The 18,520-nt window shown below is 37.5% G+C and overlaps 1 protein-coding gene across 1 annotated transcript in view; it reads right to left on the reverse strand.

Annotated features, from left to right (window-relative positions):
- The window catches only part of ZFAND3 (zinc finger AN1-type containing 3), a 321,151-nt gene that overhangs the window by 202,296 nt on the left and 100,335 nt on the right, over window positions 1-18,520 (reverse strand). Inside the window, exon 2 of the mRNA XM_082663105.1 lies at window positions 3,854-3,894. Within this exon, the coding sequence (XP_082519231.1) occupies window positions 3,854-3,894 (41 nt within the window). The remainder of the gene's footprint in view (window positions 1-3,853; window positions 3,895-18,520) is intronic.

Genomic DNA, 18,520 nt, shown 5'->3' on the forward strand with positions numbered 1-18,520 from the left:
AGCTCACTCCCTTATAAAGTATAAAAAATGGTCTATGGATTATAGCTACTTCCTAGTGACCAGACTCCTCTGTCCCCCACAGCAAGCATTTCCAAGGGTGGTAGAGATAATGCCACATTGCTAGAGGTGTTACTTCAGTCAGTGCTTTAAAATTTCTGCCTTCCCCACCTTGTGATCATCCTGGTTGACGTTTCTGTCATACACACTTTTATTTAGCAAACCCGTTCTGTGAAAAGCACTGCTTTATGATAGCTGGGCTTCAATACAGTAGTACAGGAGGTCGTTGTGAATTTGGTACTAAATGTCCCTAAATATCCAGACCAGTTGGTATCTAAAACTCACAAATTCAAAAATTGGGTTTGCACTCAAACAGAAAATAATACCCCAGGCATTTCTATGGTTGTTAAGAGGCAAGACCACCCTTTAGATGCTATGGTTGACCTTTCAGATATCTTCTTAACACAGCTGTAGGCAATCGGGATTAGTTCATGCTTTCACACAGAAAATCGTATAATCCAAATAAGTCAATAGCTCAGAATGAACAAAGATCACAAGAAATCAGTTGGTTAACACCTTGCCTAAAGACAGAAAGGAAATATGCCCTATTCTGCAAAGAAAATGAGATCTCAAGTAACTCAATGGCTTTCCAGTGAATTTCTGCAATTTGGTGGTTTTAAATTTTTTAAACCATACTCCACAGTAATATATATTTACATCACAACCCATTACACATATAAATGAAAATAACGTGTAACTCAAACTAAAGTTTTACAAACAATACTTATCCTTAATATCTGTGATGCATTCAGACTGTTTTCTATTGTAATCAATTTTTAATTGTGGATCATGACCCACTAAATTGATTTCTCTACCCACTAATTAATCACAATACCCACAGTTTGAAAAACTGCATTAAAAAGTAGTGTTTCAACCAGTGTTTATATCACCCTAATATAACTATTAGTACCATGTCATGAAATTTTGTTCTATTATAGATATATAGATATTTACTGATTCTTTTAGTAAAGTCATACGAAAAACAATATGAAATGTTTAATGAAAAACAGAATAGCATGATAGGTAGAATATTATAAAGGGGGTAGAAAAGCCAAAACTAGACAAGACTTTAAACATGTTTTTACTCATTTCATTCAACTTCATGTAAACAAGTTATAACAAACTCACTTTTCCACCATAGTTTTAAAAAGGAATCCTGAAAAATCTCTTTAACCTAATGGTACACAATAGCTATTTTTAATTTTTCCACGTTTTAAAGTACATTGTACACTTTAAAAGACTATTTAAAATCACAGTGGCTTTGGCCAAAGTAATCTTCATGTTGTCTTTCACATCTCATGCCTCTGCTACAATGCATTTCTATACTCTTCCTATCTTCATAGAGAAACAAAACGCACAAATGTATCTTTAAAGTTCAATGATCTTTTTTCTCTTGAATTTCAAAAAGAACACCAAAAATGCTGCTTCAGCAAGCAGGACGTTACTTACAAGTCATTCCTTTCAACTGATGTTGGGGAAATCAGGAGTGTGGGGGCAAAGATAAAGGAAGGAGAGAGTATTTTCTTTACACACTTGAAAATATCCTCTTAATATTTTTAAAAGCAAAAATAACTAAGCTGTGTAAAGAGTCAATGGACACAGACCACCAGAGATACAATAAATAATGATAACCATAGAAAATAAAACTGTAACAAGTCCAAAGAAACGCAAAGACCGTGGCTGAACTATCTTCGCTGATACTTTTTTTAACTTTATATTTATTTAGAGACATGAGACAGTTCTTTGAGTATCTGATGTGAGCCACCTGACTCACAGGTGCCTGGCTTCGCCCACAGCCATGCTTTACCGAATTATCAGGGGGAACTAGTTCTATGTGGAGACAGACACATAATATACATTTTCTCTCATTGCTACTTCATCTTTACTACTCATACATATAAACTCTCATCAGTAAGGAAGCATTTCTTCATATCTGTAATTGTAGATACGCGTGTGGAGACAGACACACAATATACATTTTCTCTCATTGCTACTTCATCTTTACTACACATATATATAAACTCTCAGTGAGGAAGCATTTCTTCATATCTGTAATGGTAGATATGCAAAGTAAGAAAAGCACAATACATTCACTTAACATGGCAGAGATTCTGTTAAAAGCGGGATTGAAAACCAAACTTACCAGTATTTTTTCTTTTAAAAACCTAAAGTATTTGACAAATTCCAGACCTTTAACAGATACAAACTGCCAGATTCCCCAGCCCTCCCAACTCCATCAACCTATCCCCTAGTTGTGGCATAAATATAAAGGTCTAAAGCTTACACTATCATCATTTCCTTGTCCAAATAGCACAATGAACAGAAGATGAAAACTGCCAAAGATTCTCTCCTTGACCAAATTCCAGCCAGGCTCCTCTGAGCCCTCTTCTCTACCAGGCCTCAACCTTGACCTAAAAAAACTACCGACTCCCAACACAAATCATTTTATACACTCAGATCCCCCCACATTAACAGATTTAAACAACCACTAACACAGTTTTCAGACAGCTTAAGGCCCCTTCCCTAGGGTGATCCTAGTCCCTCTTAAAGTGCCTGTCTGAGAAAGCTCAAAGCTGCCAAAAGAATTTAAGATTTGTTCCAACAAACAGCTGACTATAGGCCCCTGACTACCCTATCTTAGAGCATTTACTAAAAACGGTTTAAAATTGTAAACCCTTCCTCTGTCCCTTTGAGATGTATATGTGTATCTCCTACAACTCTATCACTCAGGAGTATCTTTCTCAAGGACATGAAAGCCATTCCTTTAAATGTAATCATCAGGAAGAACAGGGTCTCAATCTCTATCTCTGTAGGAGGATAAAATCCTAACTTTCCTAACTTCAATAACTGTCAACCAACAGACCCTGCCAGTCTCATTTACAACAACCAATCCTTTGTGATTTTTCTACTCGCCCGATTATACTGAGCCAAGCTAGCAGCCCCTCCCCTACTCCTTCATTCTCCCTTTAAAATGCCCATTTCCCTCTGCACAAGTCCCCTTTTCCCTACTGCAGCGGTATATTACTGATTAAAATCTGTCCTTACCACTTTAACTTGTGTCCAGGTTTGTCTTAGACAAAACAATAAAGTAATAAAAAGTAATAAAGAATGAAACTTAAACATATCCTAATTAGTAAGACTTAATTATTTTACGTAAGATCATTAGATGTGAAGTTCTTTTAAAAAAACACCTGAAGGTTTTAACTTCATTAAGGAGTCATAATTCAAGGAGTCAACCAATCAGCATTTAGGGGGTGGAAAAGGCCCTTGTCAAACATCAAGCCTAAGCCCTTCATGTTACAAATGATGAATCTAATGCCCAAAGAGGTTAAGTGACTTACCCAAGGTGATTTCATTGAGGGATTGGATTAGAAAGCCTAATTCAGCATTATTCTCTTCCTGACTCCAAGCTGAAAATATTCTTTCTCTTGTATTCTCATTGGTAAAAGCAACATTCACCATTAATCATTCAAATCAAGATCAGAGATGAACATATATATTTTACCCTACTACAACACAAGTGTTTACAATTGCACTATATGCCAACAACTGTAAACTGAGGAAAGTTTGTTTGGTACAAGTACACACAAGATTTCATTTCACTCAGGGAAGACTGTTTCAACAGTCCTAAGCAAGTATATGAAGCAATTTAGTGACGAGAAACTGCTTTCACACACAAGCAAATAAAACCCCATGCATAAACCCAAAAAAGGGTAGACAGTCTTAAAATAATTTAGACAGCCTTAAAAACAACCAAAAGAAGAAAATAAATTTAAAACCCTTTTTCTGCACTTACCAGCAAAGCATTTGGAACAGAGATTCATAGTCTTGCTGGACCTGGGGCAAAAAGAAAGAAAGAAAAGAAAGAAGAGCTAAAAATTCAGTTATCACTCTAATCAAAACATAAAGATGTTTGAAACATAGGCAAAGAATTTCCTGGCCAGGCAACTGAACTAATAAACTAATGAGAAGTCCCTAACCAGCTAGCCACCCTCCCCCACAACAAAACAAAAACAAAACAACAAAAATAAAATGCTTTTTTGTTTGTTATCTGTGAGTTAGTCAATGCTTTATTTTTTGTGACTAGCAGCTTATATGGGGCAAGTTCAGGAATACTGTAATATGCCCAGAAGATAACAGAGGAGTGAATTTATCCCACATGATTGCCACATTCCCTCTGTTTACATTAGAACATACACCACAGGCTCATCACTAAAAAAGGGAAAATTTTGTCTGTAAAGAGGTAAAACTTGCTCCTTATTTACACACTCAATTACCTCTATAATATTACTTGACCTTTTGTCCTCTTTCCCCTCATTCCAGTCCAATTTCAGATCCTGGTCATATTATGACCTTGCCATTTAAAATTCTTTCTTCAGATGTTCCCAATCAAATTATTTTTCATGTCCTTTCATCTGTTAATAATAACTACAATTCACTGAGTACTAACTTGGATGGGCACTTAACATACATTATCTTATTAATCTTCCCAACATTCCTGAAACTGGGCATTACCAGATTGCTTCGTTTCTAAAATACACCTTTTAAAAAAATCACATAAACATTTCTACAACCAGGAAATATCATACCACTGGCTACAAGTGATGAATAATTTAATGAGGAAATGTTTCCACCACCTCCTTCCAAGATGTTATTAAATTGAGTGGTCTTCGAAATCAAGGACATACAGTCATCCTCATTTAACAGGTGAGCAGCTTGCCCATGGTCACACAGCTGGGGAACTAACTGCAGAGGTATCTTACCTAAGGTCTGAGCTAACTCCAAAGGCCACCCTAACTACAAAAGCCTCCTAGAATACTCTTTCTTGAGTAAACTGACCTATCTACAGCTTCATTCCTCAGCAACTCCCCTCCCAACATCTGAGTCTTCCCAGAGCCACTCCTACACATGGCATATGGCAACAGTCTTCTGCCCTCCACAGTTAATTTAACAATTAATGAAAGCCTCCCTCGGGAAGTATTCCCTGATGACTATGATTGTCTTCCAATGTACTGGGACCCAAGATCTAACTGTCAGTAATTGTCATAGGGTGATAAAATGAGGGGGGGGTGGGTGGGAGAAGAGGCAGGAGGGATCACTAGTTCTCTTTCCCAAAAGAGATGCTATGTTAACAGGTGGATCTTTCTTTAGAAGTCTGCTTAATATAAAGACATCAAAGGCAGTAAGGAAATTTAAGTATCAACAAAATGAATAAAAATGAAAAAAACAGACAAAGAGATGTATTAACAGTGGCATCTAACATTTATTACAAGCTACCTACCTATGGTAAGCATAATAGCACATGCCTTCGACCCCATTTTACCAATGAGGAAACTGAGTCTCCAAGAGGGTATATAACTTGCCAAAGTTACAGAACTAGTAAGTAGATGAACCTGGTCTAATTCCAAAGCCTGTGTTTTCACCATGCCAAACTAGGGCCTCTGCCTCAATACAGAAGTTTAGATGAACACACTCTGGTGGTTTGGGAGAATGGTCCCACAACCAAGATTTAATCTACGGTAATCAAGGCAGCTCCTGGAAAAAGTACAGCCTTTAATCTGGAGGAAGCACAACTACTGCCCGACCCTCCAAATACACATATATATACACAGGGAAGCGACCCAAGGCTGCCAGTCATTTCAGTTCCAACTCAAGGAAGAACTGGGGATGAAGGAATTCCTTTGTTGCTAGAACTACCCCCAGGGAGGAAGGCCTCTTCCTGATGTGGTCGCTATCTCTTGCCCATGCAGTGCCACAGAGAGCCAGAGATAACTTGTTTATCCTCCGCTGCTCCCCATGATCCAGCAGGAATCATGGACAGCTTGCAGAGAATTACTGAGGGCAGCTGGGCACCAAGTGTGCCAGTTTTAACATCTGTGTTTCACAAAGCTGGTAAGAAAAAACGGCAAAATACAAGAGCAACTTTTTCGACTTGCCATTATCTCTCTTCAGATGGCTGATGTATTTTAAATGCCCGCTATACCTATATATTACCTAGATGACATCTATTCTACTTTCTGAGTAAGAACTTTTCAGCAACACAGTCATCAGTCAAGTTACAAAAGAAATAATACAGATATTGATATTATTAATCAAAACAGAGATGTTGTCTAAAATCTGAAAGAACCAGATTTTGGATATAGAAGTAATAGCTACTGGTAATGCCAACTTGGATCACATATGTCAGAAACACTGAATGTGAAAAAAATGGCAGAGGCTTCTGAGAACTTTGCTCCTTTCTCATGTTCAACATTTAAATCTTGAAGCTAACCACAGGCATACAACCACCAAAAAACGCAGTGTGATCCACCTGCACAGTCTTGGGGTAGACTAAATAGAGTCCTCTATGTGGCCACAAGCATGAAAGGTAGATATGATTCTCTTATATCTCCAATGTTCCAGAGAAACTGCTCTTACTGAGATATCCAATGGCTACCATGTTTCTAAAACCAAGGTTTAGTAGGTTGAATAATGGCTGCCCAAAAATATCAAATCCTAATCCCTGAAATTTGCAATTCCCGGAATTTATCTTATTTGGGGAAAAGGTCTTTGCAGAAGAATTAAGCTAAAGATTTTGAGCTTACTCTGTATTATTGAGGTGGGCCCTAAATGGCATTACAAGTGTTTTTGTGAGAGGAAAAGAAAGTTTGGAAACACACAGAGAGAAGGCAATGTGAAAATGGAGGTAGAGACTGGAGGAATGTGGTCACAAACCCAGGAATACTGGAGCAGCCACTGGAAGCAGAAAGAGGCAAGCAAAGGATTTTTCCCTAAAGCCCCCTGGAGGGAAGGCAGTTCTGACAGATTTGGGGCTTCTAGGCTCCAGAAACTTAAGAGTATATTTCTGTTGTTTTAAGCCATCAAATTTGTGGTAATTTGCAGCCCCAGAAAACTGATACACAGGGTTATGACCCTGATCTCATCTTACTCCCTCTCTCTCAGCACCATTCAACTAGATCCATCCTTCTTGAAACTCTCTACTTTTGCCTTGTCACTCAGATCCCAGATCAAATCTACCCCTACCCTCCACCCCATTTTCCTCCCACATAACAGCTCCCTCTTAGCCACCTTTGCTGGCTCCTCCTCCACTGTCAAGGCCTTACTTATAATTGGAGGTCCCAGGACTTGGGTCCTCATTATCCCTACTTCCAACTTAGTGATATCACACCGTCCCATGGCTTTAAATACTATATCTATACACTAAAGACTCACAATTGTTTACCTTCATCCCAAACCTCTTCACCTTGCTCCAAACTCATACATCTAACTGCCTATTTGACATCTTTACATGCAGCTCAGTCACAACATTTCAAACTAGAACATTCAATATTCCCCCAAAACCCGCTGACCCATTTTGCCCACCTTTATAAATAGCAAACAGCTTCCTCCAAGTTGCTCAAGTCAAAATCCAAAACACCAACCTTGATTTCCCTCTTTCCTGCAGTCTCTCATACACAGTACTGAGCAAGATCCATTGGCTCTATTTTCAAATAGACCTAAATCTATCTACTTCTCTCCTTTGCCAATGCTTCTACTCTGGCCACCATGCTCTTACATAGGTCACTGTAAATGACGTTTTACTGGTCTTCCCACTCCCATACTTGACCCTTGGCAACGATTTTCCACATAGCAGCCAGGGTAATCTTTTTTTTTTAAGTTATATCATACTATTTTCTTTCTTAATGCCAATTTCCTGTCGCATTTATATTTTAGTGGTTTGGTTTTTTTTTTGGCTGCACTGGGTCTTCATTGCTGCAGTCGAGCTTTCTCTAGTCGCAGCGAGCGGGGATTACTCTTCATTGCAGTGTGCAGGCTTCTCATTGTGGTGGCTTTTCTTGTTGCAGAGCACGGGCTTGTTGCTCCCCGGCATGTGGGATCTTCCTGGACAAGGGCTCAAACCCGTGTCGCCTGCGTTGGCAGGCAGATTCTTAACCAATGTGCCGCCAGGGAAGCCCTCCTATGGCACTTAGTATGAAATTCAAACTTGTTAACTAAAGCCTTAAGTCCTCTCATGTTCTGTCTTTTGCTCCTCTCACGTACCACACTTCAACTATACTCACCTTTTTATCTGTTTCTAAAACGCACTGCAGAGCTCTTGCCCATGCTGTTCCCTCTACTCTTAAATCATTGTAGGACTGGCTCTTTCTTGTCACTCAGGTCCTAGTTCAAACCTTCTCAGTAGGTTTCACCTGACCACCCAATTTAAATCACTCATCTTCCTGTTCACAACACCTCATTCTTTGATACCTCACCACTGGCCTGTTTGCTTGTTGACTATCCTTCAATGCCAGAATATAAGTATCATAAGAGCAAATACCCTCTTGGACCCTCATTTGGTACTTAACAGGCACCCGATAAATACTTGTTAAGTGAAGAAATGAATCCTCTCTTGAAGGCATGAACCATGAAAATTCTAAGTAAATTTTTAATATATATTTTGTAAAGGTCATTCAAACACCTCCTAGAAGACACGGCATCCACAATTCCTGTCACTGTCAGCCTGTCATCTCTCAGGAGCTCTGTCACACTGTAATATCTATAAATGGTAGATAATGCCACCCTCTGTACCTGGCCATGATTTGTCACTCAGGAGATAACAGGTGGCAGACACTTTCAGAATTTTCTTTCCCATGAGATGGAGTTGCAAAGAATCCAGCTTAAATTTTTTTCTTCTTTCAATAAATAATGTTTAGTGATATTTTCTGGTTTTGAAAATACATGTCCCTTGTACAAAATTTAGAAAAAGAACAGAAGCATTTAAGCAAAAGCCAAAGATCACTCATAATCCTTCTTCCAAACATAAGAATTGTTAACATTTTGAAATAATGCCTTTTTATCTTTATGGATATATGTAATAAGAATTTATTATATTAACAGTACTGGGAAAGTTGTGTGGTATGTTCACATGTATGCTTTATAACATACACGTTGCATATTTTCTTTTGTATATATAAAATACAAAATTCACCAAAAATATATAATTAAAATATGTAAATTTCATTTTATATTTATGTTTAGTGATATTTCCCATATCATTAAATATTCTCCAAAAATATTCTTGTTGCTCTGTAATAGTCCATTACATACTAACACTATAGTCACTCTCTTACTGTTGAACGTTTAATCTTTTCCCCAGATTTTTTCTATTATAAATATTGCTATAATGAGCATTTCTGGACAGAAGTCTTTGGTCATAGATCTTTGGCTGGTAACTTTCTTTAAAACTGACTCTGGGGGGCTTCCCTGGTGGCGCAGTGGTTGAGAATCTGCCTGCCAATGCAGGGGACACGGGTTCGAGCCCTGGTCTGGGAGAATCCCACATGCCGCGGAGCAACTAGGCCCGTGAGCCACAACTACTGAGCCTGCGCGTCTGGAGCCTGTGCTCCGCAACAAGAGAGGCCGCGATAGTGAGAGGCCCACGCATCGCGATGAAGAGTGGCTCCCACTTGCCGCAACTAGAGAAAGCCCTCGCACAGAAACGAAGACCCAACACAGCCATAAATAAATAAATAAAAATTAAAAAAAAAAAAAAACTGACTCTGGAAAGGAGAATTACTGAGATGAAAAAGTATGATTTGGTAAATACCACCAAATTACTTCCCAGATGAGTTCTACCAATTTACACTCATCAAAAGCATCTGAAAGTATTTTTTTCAATACACTCCCACCAACATTAAGTAAATAATTAATTTCAAATCTTTGTTTAATGGGAGAAATGGTTATCCTGCTTTAATCATGTGTTTTCTTCTGAAATTAAAAAAAATTCGAATTCTGAAGGATATTAATTTTTTTAATGAAAAATAAATTAATCTTCCAGCTAGTTTGTCTCAAGGAATTAAAAGAACATTCCTAATTTCTGAGAATTCTAAAAACATTTTATTTACAGCATTTTCTTGACATTCATTCAACACTACTAACTCTCACCACTCAGAAAAATGCATACATGCCAGGTCCCCCCCCACAAATATTTTAATACAAATATGGAAATAGAAAACAACCCTGTCATCATATCAGTGAGGAAGAAACTGAGGCACAAAAAAAATAAAGAGGAGTCAAAAGGAAAAACAAAAGTACCAATACATAACTATGCCAAGCCATTCCAGCCATTCCACCCTAAATTTCTCTAGGTAAGGCATGGATCATAACATTTTTAAAAACCTAGACTACACAGGGATTTCCTTCTTAATGAAGAAAACCAATCTGTAAAAACCAACGAGTCACATTTCCTAATTCAATCTCCTTCAATAATCCAGAGGAAGGAGAGGGGAGCTGGGCAGGGATGTGCATATACATGCAAAGGAAGAGAAGGAATGAAACAAACCACAATGCCTCCTCCACTCTAAAAACCATTCCAGTCACCTTAGAAGTAAGATTAGATGATTAAAGACTAGTAACAATCCACGTGCCACCTCATACACGTTAAACCAGAAAGTCTTAACTTCCTACAACAGCTAGAAAGCAGCAAACAACTCTACTAAATCATCACTCTTTGCTCACCCCAGGCAAACAAGAAAAAGGCCAGTTCAAACAGATGACATCCTAGCAGGCAATGACAAAGGAGGCTTTCAACAGTGCATCCAGCCTGTCTGAATTGTTATACATCACTCTAAATCATTCGGACAATATCTGCAAAGTTTTCTTTTTAAGGGAATATTACAAAGGAAAAGATGGAGTTGTTATTAAGGGGGATTAGTTGCTAGAATGTAAGCAATATGGGTCATGCTACTTTAAAAGCTAATTTCACTGTAATAATTTAGATTCCAGGTAGGGTACTGTAATGAACCGTGTCTTAACACTTTATACCCAAATTCAAGGACAGGAAGGACATAGCACACACCTCTGGTTTTCTTTAAGTCCCTGCACTAAAAAGATATACAGATGTAAAACAAGTCACATTATCATCTGTGGCCCTGTACACATTACTAAAAGGCTAGCCCAGCACTACCTAACGATTAAAACAAGATGAGGCATGGCCATCAATAAACTGATAAAAAGAAGAAGAAATATTAAAACGTAAATCCTTTGTAGAAATGCAGAAGAAAAAAATACAATGAACTGAATAAAAATGGCAAATAATTTTTCCACATAAGAGAAACTTAATGACCCTATCAATTCTAACACATACTGTATACAGTGGCTGCAGCTGTCTTACCATATATGCCCAAACATAAGGAAAGGTTTTCTTCCCTAAAATTATCCTTCAAGAAGCAGGAATTGTTTTACAATTAAATCCTTACTTTTGAAGTAGGCATCAATAATTTTATATTAAATACAAACAGGGGAGAAAGAAAAAAAAGAAAAGGCTTCCCAAAAACCTTGAAGTGAAAACTCCAAGCGAGCAGTCATGCCCAGGGGAATGGCATTTGGGATTCCAAAAGAGTAAGACCCTACCAATGGAATCAAACTCCCAGGGACGTCCAACCAGTCAGAGTCTGTGAAAGGGGCAAGGCAGTGAAGTTCTCATCTCTGGGCATAGACAGGGAAGTTCTCATCTCTGGGCATAAACACTGAAGTCTGGAAAAACATCACATAACACTAGCGCTGGATGCTTTGTCAAAGTTATTACACCAAACAAGTTTCAAAAGGGAGTAAAATACAGATTTAAACACAGATTAAGTACTTATTCCTGGAGTGTAATGTCACAATTACAAGAGGTAGCTGCCACCTGAAAAAGGCCTCTGAAGATCATTTAGGAAGAAATGCAATAAAAAAAACCTTGGAAAGTTAGGAAGATCACAAATAACATCAAAATGATGGCAATTCTCCTAATGTTATATGAATGAATTCTGTGGCTTCAGATAAAACTTACAGAGAGCAACATTTACAGATTCTTTAAATGCTCCATATCTCAAACAACTTGTAAGGAAGTAAATAACTGAAAAACGGGGCCAATACCTTTAAATGTGGTTTCAGTAAATAAATATTAAAGACATTCATGGCTGTGAAGATGTGGAGCATTCAAATAACTGTTTCATAAAATGACTGTGGGAAAGTAATATCTTTAAATGTATATTAGGAATAAATTCAAATACATGGAACTTGATAGTATAACCTATTCTTAAATATGCATGTGCAATTACTACTGGGGTAAACTGAGAGAAGAATATAGGAGATCTCTCTGTATTATTCTTTTTCTACAATTGCATGTAAATCTAAATTATCTCAAAATGAAAAAGTTAAAGAAAAGATTCTTTTAATATATATATGCAATTATTATAATTAACTATTTAACATTTTAATTATTTCGTCTATACTCCTAAAAATTTCTATATTTATGTTGACCAAAACACTTCTTTTTCTTATTGAGAAGATGGAGAAATGCCTTATATCTGGATCTCTTCATTTTCAAATATACGTAATATTTTAGGAAATTCAAACCCTGTATTGGAGGAAAATAATGCTCAGCAGAATTCACTTTTATAGTAGAGAAAACCGCAGGGGAAAAAAGAAGACTAAGCTCACTGCTGGCCAGTTACTTAAAGAAACTGCATACGAGCTGATTATTAAACTTTTCCCCTAAGTTATTCCTATCCATTTTTTTTTTTTTTTTTTTTGCGGTACACGGGCCTCTCTCACTGTTGTGGCCTCTCCCATTGCGGAGCACAGGCTCAGTGGCCATGGCTCACGGGCCCAGCCGCTCCGCGGCATGTGGGATCTTCCCGGACCAGGGCAAGAACCCATGTCCCCTGCATCGGCAGGCGGACTCTCAACCACTGCGCCACCAGGGAAGCCCTATTCCTATCCATTTTATTGGAAGTTTTTTAGAACTTTCTGAGTGAAAGTGTGAACTTTCACACTGAGTGAAAGAGTGAACTTTCTGGAGTGATGCAAATGCTCTGTATCTTGATCTGGTGGTGACTACGTAAGTGTGTATATTTGTCAAAATTCACTATATTATATATATAAGATTGTGAATTTTACTGTATATAAATTGTAGCTCAATAAAGTATTATTGGTACAAAAAACAATTTTTAAAATTCTACACATTAGGTACTATTACTGGTTCATTACAAAAGGAATTCTTTATGCTGCTCTGAAAACAACACACAGAAGATTTCCCAACCACTTGGTATAGAAACAAATACCTGAGAATTAAATTGAGAACAGAAAATTTAAGAGAGAGAGAACAGTGAGGTATTCCCTGTCCTTATTTTTCTCCTGGCTAGCCATGGTGCTGCTGCAAATAGGTGAGGGTTAGGAGACACTACATTTATGGAAGTCAGAATGTTTTCACCTGAATAGTGATCAAAATAATTAACTGGCTACGAAACTTCCGTAATGGGTTAATAATTATACAAAAGAACCACTTCTTCTAAGAAAAAATAGTGAGCCTTGCGTTTTCCATCATCTTTGCAACCATCATTACATAAAAACTACTGAAGAATTATATATGTACCTGTCCTACCCAAGTGACAAATATTTCTGCTTCATCCTGGTGAAGTGTGCATTTATCTACTCTTATTATTAAGACAATTTAGGCTTGCGAACAGAGGCATTCACTTATCCATATTTAAGGAAAATCAGATCAAACACGGGATAATTTTAATAAAAGATGAAAAGTAAACCTAACACATTATTAGTAGATCTTTCTTTGCCAGAAAATGAGACATAAACCTGGGAGATGATAGTTACAAGGGTTCAAGCTGCAAGGTTAATAAACAGGCTAACACAGGTACTGTACAGCTAAGAAAGAAAAGCATAAGGTGCTTCTAACAGCTGGAAAACATCCAGGTAAAAAGACATCTACAAGATGTAACATTTCAGTTCATGTCATTCAGTTAAGACTCAGGTACCAAAAGAGTATCCACTAAATATGGAGGAAGAGAAAGTAATATCCAGCAGTATACAAACACAAAATATTTTTAATATGCAGTTACCGTCACTGACATCAAAAAAATGTCTTCTGTACTTCAATAGCACCTTTCATCTTGTTCAAATTCTAAACATTTCATATATTACATCAGTCTACCAGGATATTCTTGGGGCGGGGGGAGTGGGGTTTGGGGCAGGTGAAAGGGTTGGGATCACACCTACCATGAACCTAGATGAGAAATGGATGAAAGGTGACAACAGAAGAGAAATTGCTCTCCTTATTCCCAGTCCAATGCTCAGTGAAAAGGAAGAAAGTTCAAAGTTTAAAATTTCCATTTCCTGACTATTTTAGTCATTCACCACAAAATACAAGATTGCCTAAAGTCTGCAAAAGAAAATTCTCCATGTAATCAACCTGAGCAGTTAAAACCCCCAGCAGAAAAAGAGAAAGAGCTAGAAGGAAACTCAAGAGTACATCTTTTCTGTCCCTGCCTCAATAAGATAAAGTATCCCTGTTCTATGACCACAAGAGGTTCCACTGCTTCTTTGTGTGTCATGTTTCACTGCCTCCCAAACCTCAAAAACATTAATATCTAATGTCTTACTTTATAACCTTCCTACTATTGTAAATGCTTTAATAATCTTGTCATCAGAATAAAAACACAGGCTGCCACAGGGGTAACTGGTAAGAACAGTGACCTGAGAGGAAAGGGCCTGTCTTGAATGTGTGACCTCAGGTTTGTGTTTTCTCATCCATTAAAACAAAATGAGTTTCTTAAACCAGTGACCTCTGACATTCTATGAATCTATGATCACACAATAATACAATCATATATAATCTAATAAGAATTACTAAACTCTCCATTATTTCTAGGCTATATATCTACTAAAACCTTCTGATGGAGACTATTTCCTAATTTTTCAGTCTTCTCACTCTGGAACATTTTCCTGAGATTTTCATTTAATGCTTACACTGTGACAAAAACTAAATATGGTGAAGGAATGCCCCTATGGATTTCTTTAAGTGCCATTCCAATTATATGACTTGTTATCAATGGTTTTAAATGCAAAGACATCATGACTCTTATTTATTAACTAGTTTTCTTATCACCTTGGGACTGTTTTGTACTACCACTGGTATAAACCCAATCCTACATCCATACTGAATTTCCACAGCTATTTACTTTCCTTAAGAAAATTATCTTGTCTTAATCCTGTTGAATGCCGTATTATGTATATTCATCAACTTTTCTAAAATATCAGATATTCTGAATTTTAATCCAGTTGTCTATTGAGCCACCTATCCCACCCAACTTGATGCCATTCACAAACTTAGTGAGCATGTTCTGTGTACCACCCACCATCTAAGACTCTGCTGGAAGTATCAGAAGCTCAGGACCCATCTGACAGAATTCAACTTAAGAGTGCACAGCTCCCCTCCCAATGCTGAGGACCTGTGCTGAGGCATGACTGAATTGTTCTAAGAAGAACTTGGTAATCATGGGTCAGTCTATCCTCCTGGCCATACAACTCTGCCACCTCTCACAAACATGCTACCTAAACCATCACAAGAAAACCAAGATGAAAGGCTGTAATCTGGCAGAAAACAGACTCATAAGAAATAACCTACAGTAGGTGCCCTAAGATGGTGAGTCTGCAGCAGCAGCATCTTCTTCAAATACAACAGTTTTCTTGACAAGACTCCACTCAACTGGCTATATTAACCTGTGCCCTTAAGACCCTCCATAAAACAGACTAACATGCCCAATGTTAGTGTACCAAATGCTCTCTCAGCCAGCAGAGCTGTTTTCCAATATAGAGGTTTATTTCCACTCCTGTCATTTGAGCTGAATGTTTCTGCAGAACCAGTTATTTTTTCCCCAAAATCTGTCTATGCCTTACAATTACACCTATTTTACTTGTGGCTGTGATCACATAGTTTAGTTACTATCTAAACGAGTAAGTGCAACAAGAAAGCATTATTTCTATGAAATCTAGGTTGAATACTTTGACTTGATTAAAAGACAGGTTGCTATTTAAAAAAAAAAAAACAAAACAATGCTGCCAGATTAGGCATGAGCAAGACAACTTAAAGACTAAGGAACAAATCATAAAAATCTAAAGAGTGCCCTCAAACTGCTTCATAAATGTCTTTAGATTCTTACCCCATTAATGAGACCAAAACTGGATGTCAATTAACTAGCAAACATTTATTTAGGCATTCATGTGCCAGTCACCAGCAAGATATTTTAAATGAGTTAACCATTTCACGCTAGTATATGTTTTACAATTACTAACACAGTGCTTTTATCATCAGCATTTTTCACATGAGAAAACTGAGGCACAGAAAAGTTAAGTAACTTGCGTAAGTTCACATGCTAGTAAGGAGTAGAGTGACGGTCCCAATCCAGAAGGCCAGTTCCAGAAGGCATATGCTACGCTATCGCAGATGATGTATTATTTGCATGGTGAACACAAAAAGTGTATGGCTCTCAAATCAGTTGACAGATATGCAAAGAAAAGGTCTTCAGCCTACCACCCAACACACACACACACACATTTTAAATTAAATGCAGCCATAAATAAACAAAATAAATAAATATATAAAATCAAAAACAAACCAAAAAAAAACCAAATCATAAGACAGCAATGAGACAAAGCTAAAAGGTGGGATAACTGGCCTGTATTTTTCTAAACCTCACTGACATGAAAAACAGTGAGGAAGAGGAACTATTCTAGATTAAAAGAGACTAAGAAAAACAACAACCGAATGTAATCTAGAAAATCACTTTTGGATCCTGGATTAGAAAAAAGGGGTAAAAAAGCTCTAGAAGACATTTTTGGAACAACGGGGGAAATTTTAATATGTATATAAAATAGCTGATATAAAATTCTTGCTAATTTTTTTAATATGACAATGATACTGTGGTTATGTATGAAAATGTGTGTCCTCATTCTTATAAGATTCATGTTGAAATATTTAAGAGGCAAACTGTCATGGTATCTGCAAATGGTTCTGAAAAGGTATATTTATAGAAAGAGGTAAAGCATGGGTAGCAAGTGTTAATCAGTGAATCTAGGTGAAGAGTATATGGACATTCAGTATACTACTTATCTCAACCTTTCTGTGGGGTTGAAATTTTTCAAAATAAAAAAGTTGAAGGAAGATGTCTACACAAAGACTTGTACATGACTGTTTGTTATTCATAACAGCCAAAGACTAAAAGCAAGCCAAATGCCCATCAACTAATGAATAGATAAATGAAACGTGGTATTATCCATAGAATGGACTACTATTCAGTAATAAAAAGGAACACCCTATGGATACATGCTACAACATAGATGAACCTTGAAAATACTCATCTCAGTGAAAGAAGCTAGCGTTCTATATATTATGATGCCATTTATGTGGAATATTAAGTAAAGGCAAATCTACAAAAACAGAAAACAGATGAGTTGCCTGGAAGTGGGCAAAGAAATTTACCACTAATAGCCCTGAGGAAACTTTTCAGGGTGATGGAAATGTTCTAAAATTGTATGTGGTAATGGTGGTAGAACACTGGGAACTTACTAAACATCATCAAACTGTGCAATTACAATGGGTGAATCTTATGGTAGATAAATTATACCTCAATAAAATTGTTAACAAAAAAGTAAGGAAAGAAACATTCAATCAAAAAAAAAAAAAAAAATCAGGGACTTCCTTGGTGGTCCAGTGGTTAAGAATCCGCCTTCCAATTCAGGGAATGCAGGTTCAATCCCTGGTCAGGGAACTAAGATCCCACATACTGTGAATAACTAAGCCTGCACGCCACAACTACTGAGCCCATGTGCTCCGGAGCCTGCACACAACTAGAGAGAAGCGCACGTGCCACAACGAAGAGCCCTCACACAGCAACTAAGACCAGACACAGCCAAAATAAATAAATAAATATTTTTTAAATATCAAGGTAAAACAATAATAATTGGGAAAGGAATAAATTTGGTTATCTGCTAGTATAGACTGGACGCAGGGAGCAAGACATCAGGCTAAGCTATATAATTGAAGGGAGTTACATTTATCTAAAAAAAATAGATAAAAATAAAACATGCAATAAAATGTTACTTTAAAAGAACGTCAACCCCTTATTGTTATATTTCCAAATAAGGTCTCTATCCAAATGATAGTATATAAATTAATTTTATAATCAAAAGACTCTGCTTTCAACAACACAAAGACAAATAACCCAATTTAAAAATGGGCAAAGGAGGAAATTCCCTGGTGGTCCAGTGGTTGGGACCCTGCACTTTCACTGCCAAGGGCCCAGGTTCCTGGTCGGGGAACTAGGATCCTGCAGCCGTGCAGCGCAGCCAGGGGGGAAAAAAGGCGTGGGGCGGGGGGGTGGCGCAAAGGACTTTATATATATATATATATATTTTTTTTTGGGGGGGGGCTGTGTCGGGTCTTAGTTGCAGCACGCAAGATCTTTCATTGCAGCACGCAGGTTCAGTAGTTGGGGTGTGCGGGCTTTGTTGCCCCGCAGCAAGTAGGATCCTAGTTCCCCAACCAAGGATTGAACCCACATCCCCTGCACTGGAAGGCAGATTCTTAACCACTGGACCACCAAGGAAGTCCCAGGGCAAAGGACTTAAAGAGACATTTCTCTAAAGA

Source organism: Grampus griseus (assembly GCF_964374135.1).
Source record: "Grampus griseus genome assembly, chromosome: 10".
Lineage (NCBI taxonomy): Eukaryota > Metazoa > Chordata > Mammalia > Artiodactyla > Delphinidae > Grampus > Grampus griseus.